The 18803-nt window shown below is 40.4% G+C and overlaps 1 protein-coding gene across 1 annotated transcript in view; it reads left to right on the top strand.

Annotated features, from left to right (window-relative positions):
• TANC1 (tetratricopeptide repeat, ankyrin repeat and coiled-coil containing 1) overlaps window positions 1-18803 on the top strand; it is a 212023-nt gene that overhangs the window by 119225 nt on the left and 73995 nt on the right. The window contains 4 exon segments of the mRNA XM_038421221.2: window positions 6510-6770; window positions 14914-15039; window positions 16697-16978; window positions 17965-18116. Coding sequence (XP_038277149.2) covers window positions 6510-6770; window positions 14914-15039; window positions 16697-16978; window positions 17965-18116 — 821 coding nt within the window.

Consider the following 18803-nt stretch of genomic DNA (forward strand, 5'->3'; position numbering starts at 1 on the left):
TTGTTTGCTGGAAAAATGGGGTTCTCCTTTCTTGCTTGTAAGTCTTGCAGTATTTCATATATACAGCTCTGCAATCTAGTAGTAGTCTAGGTGCGTACTATATGTATGCAGCTTTATTTTAAAATAGTTGAGCACTTACAATACAATACATGCTCAATGTTGTGTATAATATAAACATTAACTCAAACTAGGTACTTTTTAGTTCGCTCCAGTGATGAGAGAGGTTTTATTGAATATGGGTTTGAGGGGGTGGTGTTGGAGGGGAAAAGCAGTGTTTGAATTTAGTGGCAGCATGAAAAGAGACTAGGAATGATCCAGTTGAAGGGTTGGAAGGAGTGTAGGAGGAAACTGGAGCAGACATAGGAAGGGCAGTATTGTATAGTGTCTTGAATTTGTGTATGTATGTGGATTCTGACCCTGAGACCCTCATAAAAATGATTTGCTACAGTTCATGATGGACATATTCTACTGAGCTTAATGATTGATTTAAAACATAGCTTTCCATCTCTCACATCTTCTCCCAAATCCATGGAAAACAAATTCCTTGGGAATCCATTTGGAGATTGTTTAAGGTCTGTGTGGCCCAGACCTGCTCCATAGATGAGATGGGCAGAAAAATCGGGAGTGTAAATTACTGCTCTAAAAAATTCTTAGTCACCGATACCAGCCTATGAATCTGTGTGGAGGGGTATTTTCCAGAAGTGAAGGGGGAGGACGCCTCTGATAAATGAACTTTATTTTGGTTTTGTATAAAAAATGTGTATAGTTGTGCATTCAGATTTGTTAATAGCATTAAATGTGCATTTTGAATAGAGTTTAGTAAGTATATCTTTTGTAAGGTTTTCAGCACAGTTCACCCAACCATGAAAATAGCTTGTTCTTCCATGCTACTTAAGAAGGCTTCCATTGTATTTCCATTCGCACTTGGTTATTCTGGGCCAGCAGGCCCTTTGATGGAAAAGCGTCACTCCCCTCCCCTACTGCTGGCTCAGGCTTCTTTTAGTCTTCTAATGCTTTACTGATATCGTCTCTGCTTCCATTGAGTTTGACATAATGGAGGTGGAAGCAGGTTTTCATCTTTAGCAGTGAGCTAAATAGGAGAAAAGCCTGGGCTACTCGCCAAAACATAAGCTTTCCTGAAAAAATGCTACCCTTCAGTATGGAAGGCTTGAGTGGAACTTTTCCCTAGTGTTGTTTTTTAAATCCAAGGCGAATTCTCATTTATAATATTTCAGAAAGGGCCAAGTTGTTCAGACGCAAGAATAAAATTGCAGTAACTCTGTCATACAGAAATATGAGGAGGATTACTGAATGCTTTATAAAAGCCTTAGCTTTGACAGTCCATAATTATTATGCCAAATTGTTGGTATTTCTTTAAATAAGGTCCTATTTTAAAATGTCACTTATAAATTCATTTAAATGTAATACTCAAGCCTGGTTTACACCTAAAACTTGGGACAATTTAGCTCCATCTCTCAGGGCTGGGAAGAGTTTCACCCCCTGTGCGATGCAGTTAGGTCAACTTAGCTGTGTTGACTTAATTATTACCTCTAGAGAGACCGATTTACTTTATACACAGCATGAATTATGAACATCATCTAATATTTTTATCTAAAGCAGAACTAATTATTTTTAAATGTATTGATTTTATAAACATCACTGAAAATAACAAACTTTATAAGCCCTCAAATGCATGGGTGAATAAGCTAGCAGCTTAGTTTGGTAATCAGCACACCTATACATAATCTTAGGGCTTGTCTGCGCAGCGTGTTAGTGCACACTAGTGTGTTGCATGCACTACTGCCTGACTACATCAGCATGCACTAGGAAACTTTTACATTATGCCAGCAGGGTCCACACAGACAGTGCATGACATATTGGTATACACTAGAATTTATACCCCAGCTGGTGTGCACCAACACACCGTGTAGACAAGCCTTTTGAGATCGACCTAAGTGCACTTGCTTCTGTTGTTGCTCAGTCCATGGAGGCTCTGTGAGCCTCTTGGGTTACTTATTCTGAGGAGTCACCTCTCTCTTACCTGTAGTTACCTCCCACCCTCTTGGATGAGGGGAGGCAGTGCCAGTTTTAGTCTTATATTGATGCTTAAATCTGATTCTTTAATCTCATTTATCCCCTATGGAGGATGGAGAGACTAGGTGAAAAAAAATCTGTGGGATACATGAATTCTTGAAATGTGCAATGGTGCAGAATTCCCTCAGGAGTAAATAGAAATGGGATGAAATTTAATAGAGCGAAATGCATGGTCATCCACTTAGGGACTCTCAACAAGAATTTTTGGTACAAGCTGGGGAATCTGTCAGCTGGAAGAGACGGACGAGGAGAAAAACCTTGGTTAGTCGCATAGAATCATAGAACTCTAGGGTTAAAAAGTACTGCAGGGGTCATCTTGTCTAACTCCCTGTCAAGATGCAGGATTTGTCACAGGATGATCATGAGTCGCCAATGTGATGCGACTGCAAAAGGCTAATGCAATCCTAGGACACATCGGATGAGGTATTTCCTGTAGAGATAGGGGAAATATTACCATTATACAAGGCACTGGTGAGACCTTATTATTATGTGCAATTCCAATCTCCCATGTTTTAGAGAGAGGAATTCAAACTGGAACAAGTGCAGAGAAGGGTGACTAGAATGATCAGAGGAATGGTGAATCTACCTTACGAGATGGGTGCGGGCTCTGGGAGGGAGTTTGGATGCAGGAGTGGTCTCCAGCCTGGGGCAGAGTGTTGGGATGCAGGAGAGGGTATGGGGTGCTGGCTCTGGGAGGGGGCTCAGGGCTGGGGGTTGGGATGTGTGCTTCCTCCGGGCAGCACTTACCTTGGGCGACTCCCAGTTGGCGGCAGAGCGGGGCTAAGGTAGGCTCCCTGCCTGCCCCAGCCCCATGCCGCTCCCAGAAGTGGCCAGCATGCCCCGGCAGCCCCTGGGGGGGGTGACTCCTGCATGCTGCTCCTGCCTGCAAGCACTGCCCCCGCAGTTCCCATTGGCCGCAGTTCCCTGTTCCCAGCCAATGGGAGCTGCGGGGGTGGTGCTTGCAGGCAGGAGCAGTGCACAAAGATGGACTTTTAGCGGCTGGAGATCGCGATCGACTGGTGGTGACCACTGGTCTATGGTATACCTTTATGCCATAAAAGTCTATTTTGTATGGGAAATTATTTGTTGTTGCTTTCCAGTTTTGCATTGCTTTAATTGAAAAAAACAGCACAAAATTATAATTAATCCTTGGTGTTAACTGCATTCTGTACAGATTGAAATGTTTCTGAAATTGGTGAGCCAAATATTTTGGGATGTTTTAATCTAAATTTCATTTACAGATACATCAACATTCTTTACACGAGAATTTTAAAAAGATGATTAGGGAAATATTCCTTCTGATAGCTTGAGTTGAGAGCCTTCATTGTTACTTCATAATAAGCATATTGGAACAGCAGCTGTTTTTTCCTGCTTGTAGTGGATTGTCAGGCGGCTTGTTTACTGAACAAAAATTGATTAGAAAAGGAAGTGGGTGGTGCAGTTTGCTATTGTATGTTTGTAGACAGCAAAGTTATATAATCTGTGGAATTGTTACAAAAGTAGCCATGGGAAAGATATATTTCAAACTTTAAAGTTTGATATACATCAAAACCCACTGTCTTAAACACCTTGTCTTCTGTGAATGGGAGCAGATTATGTTATACTGTTTGGGGTTTTTGTTGTTGTCACTCATTCTGTAATTTCTGATAAGCAGAGGTCCTTAGGATAGGATAGATCAGGGATGGGCAAACTACGGCCTGGGGGCCGCATTCGCCCCTTCAGACTTTTTAATCTGGCCTTCAAGCTCCTGCTGGGGAGCGGGGTCCAGGACTTGCCCAGCTCCATGTGTGCCGTGGCTCTGCGCAGCTCCCGGAAGCAGCAGCATGTCCCTCCCTCCAGCTCCCACGCATAGGGGCAGACAGCGGGATCCGTACACTGCCGTCACCCCAAGCGCCGCCCTTGCAGCTCCCATTGGCTGCCCTCTGAACCCCTCGTTCCCACCCTCCTGCACCCCAGAGCCCACACCCACAGCCAGAGCCCTCACTCTCCAACTCCCTGCACCAGCCCGGGAGGCCCCTCCCCGTACCCTGAACTCCTCATTTCTGGCCCCCAGCTGGAGCCCTCACCCCCTCCTGCACCCCAACCTCCAATTTCATGAACATTCATGGCCCGTCATACAATTTCCATACTCAGATGTGGCCCTCATGCCAAAAAGTTTGCCCATCCCGGGAAAGATTCTTAATCTGCTTTCTGTTGACCCAAGTTTGGAAGCTACAATGTTGGCCACGCTACTTGTGCCAGAATACACCAAGTGTTGTACCAATCTTACATCTGGTCCAAAATCCTACATATCACATAGATTATGAACTTGTTTGCAGCAAGACGGAGTGCTTAAGCACTAGAGCAGGGGTAGGCAACCTATGGCACGTGTGCCAAAGGTGGCACGTGAGCTGATTTTCAGTGGCACTTAGACTGCCCGGGTCCTGGCCACTGGTCTGGGGGGCTCTGCATTTTAATTTAATTTTTAAATGAAGCTTCTTAAACATTTAAAAAACCTTATTTACTTTACATACAACAATAGTTTAGTTATATATTCTAGATTTATAGAAAGAGACCTTCTAAAAACATTAAAATGTATTACTGGCACGTGAAACCTTAAATTAGAGTGAATAAATGGAGACTCGGCACACCACTTCTGAAAGGTTGCCGACCCCTGCACTAGAGGACCAACGTGTCATAATTAGTTTTTTCTATTGCTTAACCAATTACCCTATCAAATTGATATTTTAAGATTTTTCTTTTTGCTTTACAGCACTTTAGATTGAAATGCTAACCTAATGTGAAGACAAATAGAGGGGGAGGCTGGAGAACTCATCTCTGATGTCAGTTTAGGCCCTTATGCACTTAAGCATATGGTTAACTTTAAGCATGTGAGTAGCCCCACTTAAGTCAACAGGGCTACTCACAGGTTTAAACTTCAACATGTGTTGAAGTATTTTGCTAGACGAGGGACAGTAAAAACTAAAGAAAATGAAATCTACTTCGTTTGTAATTCAGCTCTAATGTTTTTCTTTAAAAAAAAAAAAAAAAGTTAGGAGTCACAACGACCATTTTAAAATAGGAACACTGCTCTATTCTCCCTGCCCCCAAATTCCTACCCAACAATAAATCTCAGAATATGAGAGAGATTTCGGTCCTCCTTTTTGTTTATTCATAAATGTATAAATTTTGAAAATTGGAAGTATTAGTGCAATGGGTGAGGAAGAATAAAAAGTGTTAGGCCAGAGTTTTTTAAGGGCTTTGGAGGTACCCAGATTATCAAAGGCAAAATGAGAACCACAGCTGATAGAGCTGGAAAGACAGCCACCCCGCACTAATGTAGAAGCAAAGGACAGGAGCTAGAGCATTATTATTCTGAATTTCCTCTAACTCTAACATAAGGATTGTCATTTTTCATTTTGATTTCACACATACTTCACTATGACATATTCTGTGTTGTAAGACTGTGAAAGAGCTATGCTAAATCCCCAGCATGCAGTTTTATATTTGCTTTGCTATAGATTGCAGCATGCCTAGGAAAGTTGTATATATATCTAAATTCACATGGTATTCTCAAAAACTTCTTATTTTGCAAACAGACATATGGAAACAGATTGTATGTGGAAGGAACTGTCTGAATATTCTGGCACACTTCGCTAGGTCAACATTTTAGCTTCCAAACTTGGATTTACAGAAATCAGGTCAAGAATTTGTCCTGTCCTAAGTTTCACTGTTGTTCAGAAAGTACAGAATGGTGACTTAGGTAGAACTGTCCCAGCCTACTCTGGAGCTGAATGTGACCCTTTTGTAAAAAGTATATATTTGGAAAAGTGACTTATCAAGAATTTATTTAAATTCTTGATTCTTACTTTTAAAATGCTTTCTTGTTTTATGTTCTTCTATTAGATTTTATTAGTTGATCAAAAATTTCTTGTTTATAAAAATACTTGTAGTAGTTTGTTACATTATTAAATTTAATATTCAAAGGAATTTGAGATTTATTCGTTAAAGGATAGTTTGTTCCCTCATTGAAAAGAACTGGATAAATTATCTTCTATAAATTACGTGGATTTAAAGGAGTTTCCAAACTGCCTTTTCATTATCTGTTTTATCAGACTTTCTCTTTTCCTGTAGTCCTAGAGTTTAAGGCCAGAAGAGACCACCAGATCATCCTACCTCCTGTGTATCACAGGTCGCCGACACCATTCAGCACTCTAAACCCAGCCAAAATTAGACCAAAGTATTACAGCCCCCTCATAGGAGGGATTGAGCAGTTTGTTTTCATCTTTTAATTGAACAGAATACATTGTATGGAATTTACTTGGATATTACCTGTGTAAACTAAAATGCCATTTGAATAGTAAATGTGTCATGCCACTGAAGTGCCATTGTAGTACTTCGTCCTCCCTAAGTTTTTAGGATTTTTGTTTCTTCAGCAACCATAACAAGTTCATCTGAAAATGATGATCGCAGCGGATCCAGTTTGGAATGGAGTAAGGATGGGAGTCTCAGGGCTGGTGTACATCAAGGAATTGTTCATGATCGAAGGGCAGATAATTGTTCACCGGTTGCAGAAGAGGAGACAGTTGGGTCTGCAGAGAGTTTGTCTAAAGTGGAAGTGTGTACTGGAGATGGGCCTGTTCCCTATACACCAAATTCTAGCTCTTTAATAATGCCTCGTCCCAACTCTGTTGCAGGTAAGGAAGCACTGAACTAGAGGAGGAGGAATTTTTCGTGATCTAATTGTACAAAATGAGATTTTGTATTAAAGTTACAACATTGATAGTAAGATATTTCTTTGTAGGAAAAACGAATTGTGCAGTGAATTGAAAAGTTTATTACTTTAAATTGTTTTCAAGTTTGAACATGGATGTTATTGTTGAGATGCTTATAGTATATAGTGCCATCCATAGGAATATGTTTTTCTTATACTCTGTGGGGTTTTTAATTCAGATATGCGCTTATTTACTGGGTTTTGTAAAGGTACCATTACTATTTTAAATCATTTCTGGTCGGGGGGCTTACTTCAGTGCTGTTTTTTAACTACTCCTGTCTGTTAGCAATGCACCTTCAATACAGCTGTGGAAGAGGTGAGGTAGATTAAGTTGTGGTTCGAGTATTGTTGCTAGAATTAACTAAATTCCAGTTGCAATGCCATATTTTCCCCTCACTTTTACCTGTGCAAACCCATTGACAACTTAGTGTGATACAAACTTTCCAGAACTGGCAAGTGAAACAAATATAATAACAGTAAACTCAGTTAAAACAAATGAAAATTAAAGTTTATAAAATCCAGAAGATGTAGACTGAAGGAGCTCCCCAAACATAACCAGGCCTTGCCAGGATTTATTGATTTATGGAGGGGAAAAGTATTATACTTGACTGGGAGTTGAATATAGTCAGCATTCCACAGTTTAAAAAAAAAAAAAAAAAGGAGCTGTAGTTTGAGATGTGAAATAAAAATTCCTGACTGATATTAGCAGGTCTTAGTTTAAAGTTTTAACTGAAGTTTTCTGAGCCTTTTTCTCTAGGGAAACATTTTTTGCAGTGAGTGGGAAGTTACTTCTGTTACCACTGGGATTTCCAGTGGAAGTGCTCTGGTGCAGAATATATTAGCGGTGCTGGTCTGAGTTTAAAGATACAACAGTACCACTACTCTATTGCTCAATAATTTACAGTGATAACCTGTGATAAGAGTATCATGTTTTGCTGTGTTTTTAAATTTGAAGCAGCAAATAAGTGGGGCCCTACTGGAAAAACACTGGGATACATTCTTCAGTTGATTTTTAAAGGAAGTGTAATGTGGCCCTATACCAGAAAGGATGTCCAACAAACTGCACTAAGTTGGAACTGACATTTGAAAAATACACTAGTATACAGCATAGTGAACATTATCAAGAACTCAGGATTTATCAGCAAGGTACTGGATGGGAGTTTTTTTTGTTTTAGGATTATATTTTTCTTATTTATTATAACTAAATGGAATGATTCAGTTGTATTGTGAAATTCAGTAACTCATTTGAAGCCCACAGAAAGCACAGTCTTGATTTGCATAATCTGACTGAGCATTTAAAATGCCTTGAAAATCATTAGTACATTAATTTTGAAACAATGAAAGCACCACTGTTAAGTGAAGGATTACATTACTTCTGAATATTATATTGTGCAGGGTCTTTCTGTTAAAGTCTACAGAGGGAGAGAGTCGAGATTTTTCCAGTAGACTGCTGTGATTACAGAGCATAACTTTCCAGTTTTCTGCTATGCTTGCTCATTAGCTTCATCTTATTCACTCAGTTAGACCTCCTGCAGAATGAAAATTTTAGTCTTAGACTGTGCAGTGGCAAAGAATCCTAATGAATTTGCATGACTTTTCCATTATCCAAAGATGAGTTAAAAAGAGCAGACTGATGCAGCAGACTCTTTTGGTATTGGACCCAGTACCGAAAACTGCACTGAGTGAACAAGTGTGGAACTGCCATCAGCACCAGGGTGTCCATTGGTACCAACGCCATACCCATTAGTATCACCTATAGAGGAGATATGCTCCTTGTCACCATCCTTGGGGCACAGCGCCTTACCAGCATCGATCAGTGTGTCATTCCCCATATAGTCCCCAAGTACCACCAAAAGACCAGAGGAATTCTTCGGAACTCCACCACCACGAGACTGGCAGTGGCCCAGCCAGGAGCCTGTCAACCATCTGTATCAATATAGGATGCTATCCCCTTCTGGGGTTGCAGGAGGCTTCCCAAGTCTTGATGAAACATTCTCCTCTTTTAGAAAGAGAAGATATCCCTCTCCCATAGCATTATTGGCAAGACCACAGACACCAGAATACCAGGAGGAGAGGGACCCACAGGCATAAACCTATCAGTGCTCAGTGTTGCCCCCTAAAAACATCTCCCTCTTATCACTGGACAAGGCAATTGCCTCAGCACTGATCCTGACTCTGGATGATTTCAGGGTGTTCCAAGAGTTCCTGCAATGGATTGCAGACACACTGGAAATTGAGATTTGCGTTAAATCTGAACAATCTCACAAATGATTGGAAGTTCTGTGGTCTGCGAATCTTGCCAGAGCCCCTCTCCCTATCAATGAGGGATTACAAGTTCCAGCCAGAGTTTTGTGGCCACTATACCACCACTGGTGAAATGTATTGAGAAGAGGTCAGATGCCCCCTTCCAGGTTCAAATACATTTACTCACACTCCAACTCCAGATCTCTAGTAATCTCGGTCATCCAAAAGAAATCACAATCTGGCAAGAATGCCCCAAAGGAGGAAGATCCAAAATGTCAGTTCAGGAGAATGTCTTACTGCTCTGCCTATCTGCTGCTATGAGTGGCTAATTGCCAAGCTCTGCTAGCCAAATACGATTTTCTAACATGGGACAGAGTGTTGCCATTTGTCAACAAGCTCCCTTATGAGACTGGACAAGATTCTAGGGACATTGTAAAAGAAGGACACTAGTGGCAAAGATGTGTCTACAATGGATACAGCTGATACTGTGTCTAGACCCATGGCCACCACTGTGACCATGAAGAGAGCATTCTGGCTTCCGGCTTGGGTATTCCTCGCCAAGTGCAAGCCACAATCAAAGGTTTTCCATTTGAGGGATCAGAATTATTTAGTAAGAAAACAAAGTGCCTTCCACTCTCAAGAACTTTAAGGCAATTTGTAGTCCCTGGGAAATGACAGACCTCTAGTGTATTGCAAAATGTACTACCCTCAACAGCAACACCAGCAGAGGCAGAAAACACCTTCATACCACAGGCAGCTGGACTGTCAGTCAAAAAAGGAAACGAGATATGATAGAGGATGTCGATCCTCTTCAACTCAGCCATGCATACAGTTCTGTCCACATAGCAGCAAATTTGATAACTCACTCAATAGCTGTATCAAAATCCGTCATATGAGTAGTATGTAGTAGACGCTGCCTTGCCTCATTCCTCCAGACATGGTCAGCTATCTCCACTGACAAATGGATGCTTAGACCGTCAAATTCTCACTACACCCCACTCCCCTTCCACATCCCTCTTGAGGGACTCTTCTGATAGGAGAAGAGTTTACCAATATTGGGTTCTGCCCTTTGGACTTTCCACGGCATGGAGAATATTCATCACATCCACGGCCGTGGTTGTGGTGTACCTAAATGGAAGAGGGACTACATGTCTACCTTTACCTGGATGATCTGGAGCAGATCTCATGGGAAGACCAAGATAGCCCTAGATCAAGTAGACTTCCCTGTTCTTTCAGTGTAGGTTTTTAGCAAACTACGAGAAATCATCTCGAATACCATCCCTGATTATAGAATTCATCGGAGCTCTACTTGACTCATGGTGAGCATGAGCATAGCTAGTGGAAGGTGGATCGATACCTACAGTCCCATTTGTATGGACAAGACTGTCCACAATAATTTGCATGTGCCTAGGGTTACTAGGACACATGTTGTCCTGTACCAACTTGACCCCACTTATATCCATAACGACACTGGCTAAAGCTGGTGGAATGCCTAGCCAAACACAGTGTGAACAAATAGTTCACAGTACTACTCCAGATCTGGTAAAAACTTACCTGATGTCTAGAACCTTTAAACGTGAGAAAGCAAGTGTCCTCCATGTCCCTTCCCTGACAGCAGTGCTTATTACAGAGGTATAAGGGGCAGTTTTGGTGCCCATCAGAGTTGCCTCAAAATGCCAGGTCTTCTGGTGATCCAAAGCTGCTCATGAATGTCCTAGAGCTGAGAGCCATCAGGCATTCCTTCTTGTTCTGTGGAACTGTAGTACAAACCTGACAGACAATATGTCAGCAATGCATTATGTCAATAAACAAGGAGGTGTTCATTTGTCCCCCACCTGCCTGGAAGTCATAGAGTTCAGGGAATGGTGTCACCATCATATTGTGACCACACTGGCCTTTCATCTAACAAGGGTCAAAAATGATCTTGCAGACTTCTTGAGCAGGAACATGGTAACTAACTATGAGTAGTCATGGCAGAAATCCATCCTGGACCCAGTATTCTGGAAATGGGGAATCCCGACCTCCAACCTGTTCCCCAAATGCAAAGCCTTTTGATCTAGGATGGTATGAGACTAAGATCTCTACCGGACACCTTTCTTTTTCAGTGGTCTTGAGACCTCCTCCACACCTTCCCACAGATTCTCCTGATTCTCAGGTAATCCGCAAATCAGATGGTACAGAGCTATTGTTGTCATGCTAGCACCTTATTAGCTGAGAGAACTCTGGCTGTCAGCCTGCTTAATGTCTACCCAACCTCCCATTTGCCTCCCTGCCTGCCTGCACAGATAGTGTCTGTGAATCAGGGTCAGATACTATATCCAGACCCACAGTACTTGCATCTGATGGCCTGGCCTGGATGCTGGCTGGATGACTGTCACTGACTGAGTGCTCCAGACAGAGTACAAGGAATTATTAAGCAGAGAAGGATGGCTTCCACTCTGCAAAATGGGAAAGGTTTTTCATACGTGGGCAACTCCAAAACAATGTGAATCTGGTTGAAGGCTTAATCCCAAGCATCTTGGACTGAAACTCTACCTAGCTGCAATTCCAGCATACCATCCACCACTTCAGTCATGTTCTGTTTTCTCTCATCTCACAGTGTTGAGGTGCACAGGTGACCTCATCGGCCTGATTCAGAAATGTGCCAGTTTCAGAGATTTGTAAAGCAGCCACCCTTTGTTAACATTACGGACTTGACTTGGCAGCCAGGACAGATACCAAGTTTGGAGGAGCAGTACTTCAATCTCTATTTGATTAACATAGATGATACTCCTCATACCCACCATCCAGACTGATTGCCAGTCACCGACAGTGGAATCCACACTGAAACCTACTCGAAGAAGAAAATAAGGTTATTTACCCTGCAGTATCTGTAGTTCTTTGAGATGTGACAGTCAGTGCATATCCCAGAACCTGCCCTCCGTCCCTGCTTTTTGCAGTCCTTAACTGCCCAAGCTTTGAAGAGAACTGAAGAAGGGTCTGCCCTTCGTGCCAGAGCATGAGGAGACTCAGGATTCGTGGGCAGGCCTGATGGATACTACTAGCAGAAAGAAACTGATCTTGTGCACAAGAGGTGATGTGTACTTACAGTGGAATCCTCACAGATTACATCATCTCGAAGAACTGCAGTTACTGTAGGGAAGTAAATGTATTATTTCACTGTACATATGAAGCACAGCTTTGTAAAAGTTGCTTTAACTGGGAATAACCTGATGACTTGGATCTTTGTAATGCTAAAAACCCTCCTTTTTGTTAACTTGGGTTTACTAATGCACATACAGCACATTGTTAACATTTTGTTAACTTGGGTTACTGGACTAAATTGGTTGATGATGTTACTGACAATGCACTAGGCACTGCACACATGTACAGCAAGGCACAGTCTCTGCTCCAGAAACACACTCAAATGAAGGCCACCATGTTATGAGTGTGTAATTAAGATGGCGTACCTATGACACCTCTGAAAAAATGTTCCATATAAAACCACAACTTTAGCACCGTGTCTGTCGGTACACATGAGGAATAAAAATGCTCTGATTTTAAACACCACTATTCTAAAAAGGTTACCTTATTACAATTTTTAGATGCGCTAATCCATAATGCAGTACATTAGTAAGTTGCATTTACGACAGAGTAAGATTCTGAATTTTTTTTACTAGTATTAAATGACAGGAATAATATTTCACAGGTAGGCTGGTAAGCAAACCAAACACAATTCTAAAAATATGGGCGCCAAGGAACCACAAAATATATGCAAAAATAATGAGGAGTCCTTGGATGCATCTGATGAAGTGGGTTCTAACCCACAAAAGCTTATGCCCAAATAAATTTGTTACTCTCTAAGGTGCCACAAGGACTCCTTGTTATTTTTGCTGATACAGACTAATACGGCTACCACTCTGAAAAATATATGCTGTTCATTTATATTGTCAGTTGTTGCTTTAGTAACATAGTAAATATGCTATACTAGTAAAAGTTTGCTTAGCCAGATATGGAGGATCTGGACCTACATTGTTTAATCTTTACGGAGATGTGGAATGAGACTGCTGTGCAAGTATGAAAATTATCATTTGTGCAGGTGAATGGTTCCTATTATAAATAATAATTTGGAATTTTATCTAGATTATGAGAAATACTTGTCCTTGTAAACAATTGATTTACAAGGCCTGGAAGGGATAAGTGTGAAGAACCAGGCTTTGTATAGGGTCAGCTTACAAGGGTTTGGGAAATCCTTCCCTGCCCCAACTGCAGAGCAGCTATTACTGGAACAGCTCCCGCTTTCCCCTTCATAGAGGGGAATGGCTGACAAGTCTGCGTAGCTGTTGACCCACTGTTCCCGGCCTGCCTTGCTTCTGTTACTCAGGGCTACCCAAACCTGAGCTGAGCTCCTTTATATCCTTCTGCTGCTGGTAGCAGAACTACATCAGTCTGGCTGTGCACAGGGCCCACCACCACTGTTTTATGAGGAAGTGCAAGAGGGGAAAAGAGTGCAGGATCTACCCAAATGTGAAATGTTGCTTTTGAAGACACTGCTAAGAGATTTAGGCTCAGAATGTGCCCCCCAATATAACTGTTTGGTAAGTCCTCTGGGTCTTTAACATTTTTTTTTATTTCTGTCCCTCTTCATAAAATATTTAAGAACAAAAGGGAAAAATTTTATGCATCATTTTGCTGGACCCAGGATCAGTTGCATTTAGGAGCTCTCTACAGATATTGTAAGCAGCAGTTTACCAATGTATGTTCCTAAAGCTCTACTGACATCGTTGATAGTGGTCTCAAACAACAAAGTAAAGAAAAAGCCATATTAATGTTGGTTTTGTTTGAAACACAAGTGGGAGAAAGGGGAAATGAATGCCTGCCAAATGGAAAAAAGACCTAAATGGTGGTAGGGAAAGAAATGTAATCTTCCACTTCAGTGCATTTGATTCCAGAGCACTCTATAAACTACATATAATGTGAATGACTTCAGCCCACCACTGCAATAATAGTTGAAGGTTTCCATTTAAATGATGTGCAATAATAAGCGTATTACAATATGTTTATATTACTTTTCTCAGTCCTAGGAAGAATTGGTAGTGTGCCAATACATTGTGGAATTATCGATACATTTTAATCCCATGAATACTGAGTGTGATCACTTGCTGTTGTAGAAGATTTCTCTTCCAATCAAGAACTTGTATAGTTAAGAAATCTATTTAGCTCTGCAAAGGAATATGAAGAGTCAGATAGTTAATGGGGTGATTTAATGTTCTGGATGCGGTGAAATAGTGCACACAGTGTCTGCTTGTCTAATTGCAAGATTTGGATTGCCAGCAACTATGAATGAAATCACTGGGGCAGAAGATTCATCTAGCTACCGTGCTGTGTTTCTGCTTGGAAGTATTGAAGCTTTACTAAATAATTTCTGACTGCACAGGCTTGTCATAAAAATTCAACGTAAAGCTTCCTCCCCCCCCGTTAGCATCTCATTAGGAATTGTAGCATAATTTTAAATGCTGGTAATATTTCATATTAAAAATATAAAATAAATAAAAGCATATCTAATGAAAATGACTTTTTTTAACTGGACAGTTCATGGTGTGGGTAGGATATTTAAAATCTTTTTGCTATCAAAGACTTACATTTACAGAGGAAAATCACCATGCTCATCAAAAACGTTACCTAGAATTTGAAGGTGTAACTGTGCAGGAAAATTTATCTATGAATTCCATGTTGAAAGCATAAATATCATTAATAGTTCATGCTGATATACAGTATTTAGTTTAGTTTTGTGTAATTACTTATTCAGATGAAAAAATAAACTTCAGTTCTTAATATCCTAGCAACAAGTTCAACCAAGTTAGAAGATTTGAGCTATTTGGATGGACAAAGGAATACTCCATTACGCACCTCAATTCGCTTACCTTGGCATAACACTGCAGGAGGAAGAGTACAACAAGAAGTTAAAGGTATTTATACATTTGTGGTTATCTTAGAATGGGTACACAGTAGTTGTTTTGGTAATATCGTAAAGCTGCAAAAGCCTTTGCAAAAGAATTTGTAAGTGTAATCCTATATCAGCACAGATTCTTGGGCTCCTCACATGTTCAGCAGAACCCAGAGGGTCTCCATGCAGACATTCAGTTCTGCACTAGTAGATTCTATTACAGGTACTGGGACATTATTGATCATAAAAAAGTGCTTGCTCACACTTCTTTCATTATGGCATTCTGTAGATCAGAAACAGAATATTTATTAAAAAAATAAACATATATTTATATAATTAACATGCATGTGCAGTAAAGCCTGGATTATCTGAACCTCACATATTCATAACTGAATGATGTGCCTCCAATGTTTATATTGAAGATTCCTTTGATCAGCTAAGCAAGACTTCAGATAAACTTATTCAGTATCCTCCATGGCATTCAAATAACCAGGATGATACTGTATTTTAAAAAACAGATTTATATGCAATCTCAAGGTTATCCCTGCACCTGAATCTTGTTTTGGAAGAAAAGTAATTAATTCATTAAGGATTGGTGTAGTGGTACATAAATAATCCAGTATGGGATTCCCTTTGGGAAAATAGTGACATTTTTTTCCTTGCAGATTGTGTGCAATTTTTATTTTCTTATCTTAACTTTATTTTGGCCAATTGCTTTTTCTGTTCAGATTACCATTACAAACAGAAAAATGTAAGCAATCAAACCTCCATATTATTGCTCTTCAGTGAGTCGCTGTGTAGATGTTTTGGTGCCCTCATTCTTATTCACTTTATCTTCATGAGTTAATTGCTGAAAAAACAGTTATGAAACAATTTTCTTGAGAAATCATTTAATAATTGTGTGATTTTTTTTTTTTTAATTTTTGCGTGGTTAAAGTAATCTTTCCAGTCAAAACCAGGTTCATTAGCCCCTATAGTTCTTGCATTATCTGTTTGAGAATACAAATGAGAACAAGAAGATGTATGCTAGATTTTCAGAGGTGTCGAGCACCTGCAACTCCTGTTGACTTTTTAAAAGGGCTGTATGTACTCATCACCTGCTGACAATCAGTTCAGTAATGTCTCATTTACATGGCTGACTGATTTTGGAAGTCAAATAATCAAACTTTTTCATGCTTCTCAGTATTTCTTTACATTTCTCTATATATATTGTTGCTGCTTCTAAGGACCTAACCAGGTGAAGTGCTTAGCACCCACAATTCCCTCTGACTCAAAACATTTCACAGGGCTGGGCCCTCAGTTAGAAAATTTGTTATACATTTTCAAATATCTAGAAAACAATTGTTCTTCATTAAGTGTCAAATTATCATAGTTCTACAACATATTAAATATAAAGGCTGAACCCCTGTCCAAAAAGAAAACCTCAACAATTATTTGCATTTTATCATGAAGTGGTTTTAATCCACACTGAAGCTGCTAATTTATAGACAGTTCAATAAGTCATTTGTAATTGTTTGTGTTTTTATGATAAAAGTGCTGAAAAGAAATCCTCTCAAATTGTAAATGTACCCACCAAAAGTTATTGAAATTGTTGTCTTAAATACTGCTGCAAATAAATAGGTTTTCATTACATAACAATATTTTCTTCTAATACACTTTTTTCCCTTTCCACTACTCAGCATGTTTTGTCCCCTATAAACCTCAAGACATTTTGCTAAAGCCACTATTGTTTGAAGTGCCAAGCATAACAACAGACTCTGTGTTTGTCGGAAGAGAATGGCTGTTTAAAATGATCGAAGAAACCTTGAAGAATCCAGAGCTGGAAGAAAACAGGGGAGCAGTTATTATTGGAAATGTGGGATTTGGAAAGACTGCTATAATTTCAAAGCTGGTTGCACTTAGCTGCCATGGAAGTCGCATGAGGCAAATTGCTTCAAACAGCCCTAATTCATCCCCAAAAAGTATGTTTCTTGTCTAAAGAATTGTTTGGGTTATTATACTAGACTAAGGGTCAGAATATTGCTTACTTTGCAGACATAAGTAATTACTGGCTGCCTTGTCCACTGCATGAAAAGCTCTCCTCGGAGTAAAGGAAGTTCCAATAACCTGCAACAAAATAGACCGGGGGTTCAAATTCTTAAACACACAGGCACCCACACATACCAAAAAACCGCCCCCCCCCGGGGTAGCTATGGAAACTCTGAATCTCCACCTGGCCTCCCAGCACTCCAAACTCACTTGGCAGCATGGCTATAATGAACTGTGCTGCCTAGACTCTCCTCCTCCCCTCCCCTCCGTGCCCCCCCCACAAGCTGTTGTTGGTTTGTGGAGGGAGGGTGCTCTAGTATAATCATACCCTGTATTGTGCAGCACAGATTTTTTCACAGAATCTGAGATGAAGGCGAAGGTGATGCTAGGAAGGTGACACTTATCCCTTCTGTGCCCTTCTATTGCCATTTCATTCGCTCAGTTTATTAGAGGTGAGAGGATGATATAGTTCTATGTATTTACTCAGAGTACTTCCAATGCTGACACTTTTCAAATGTCCCATATTGATTATGCGATGAAAAGGCTATGAAATGATGAAATGATACCATAATTAGTACTTTCCACACCAGTTGAGCTCTGGTACATTTATATGATTTAATGAGCTCTTGCATTTAGAATTGTACTTATTTTTACATCACTGTATTTATTTTCAGTATTTGGTATTTCTTTAGCACAGAGGTGAATTAAATCACATAGAGAGTATAAAGATGAAAACATGTACATGCATGTCATGTTGTAACGCTTTACCTTTGAAGATGGTATATAGTGTATATTTAAAAATCATGTATCTTAATAGTAAATTTTATCCAAGACTTTAAGAACTTCCATTATCCTGTATATATTTTACCCCACAGCAGTAGTCTGTAATCATAAGTTTGGTCTGTGCACTTTTTTATAGGCAGTGACACCTGTCAAGAGATTCCCCTCACTAAATTACCACCACCTGCTTCTTTCACAAACTGTAACAATACAGTGAAGATCCTGAGTTGTCCTGGTACTCCTGAACATCAAAATCAAATGGACAAATCTGTGAGATGTCTTGCTTCAAAGGTAAGCTTTCACCATTCAGTAGACTGAAAAACACACTAAAAAGCTTTAAACTCTGAGACATGGTGCTTTGCAGAACTTCCTGGTTGTGGTAGGGGTGAGAAGGGAGAGTAATTTGGGACACTCTCATGTAAGAGTGTACCACATGCATACATCCTGCACAGTTAGCCAGGTCTTTCTCCCTTCTCATGAGTTGCAACCTGGTAGCAGCCCCATTGCTCACTTGAGTCTGTGTAATACCTGACTCCTGCCTCTGCTGTTGCTGCTTTCTTGTCCTCTGTGTAGTCTAGGCTAAGAGAAGGTAGAAATGTGAGGAAAAAGTTCCTTCTGTTCAATATCAGTCATTGGCATCCCTAATTCCTTAGATGTCTACTGCTCCCACCAGATAGTTACTCTGTGTAGCTTCTTGCAGTGCAATTTTGCATGAAACAAGGAAAGACAGAAGTTTTGCTCAAAGCAATTTGCAATGCACTCATTGCTATTGTGTCTGGGCAAGGGTTACAGAAATTAAGATGAACAGGAAATTGTATCTTGGATGGGACCGTATCCTTTGGATTCTCTTTCCCAGGTGAATGTTGCCAGGTCTTCCTGATGCAGTTGTTGTTGTGGAAAAGCTTGCAAAGTGAGGCCTGCAACATGCCTTAACCATGGCAGAATTTGGTCTCATCTCTTTCTCCTGAGATCGAGAGT

This window comes from Dermochelys coriacea, chromosome 11, assembly GCF_009764565.3.
Source record: "Dermochelys coriacea isolate rDerCor1 chromosome 11, rDerCor1.pri.v4, whole genome shotgun sequence".
Taxonomy (NCBI): Eukaryota; Metazoa; Chordata; order Testudines; family Dermochelyidae; genus Dermochelys; species Dermochelys coriacea.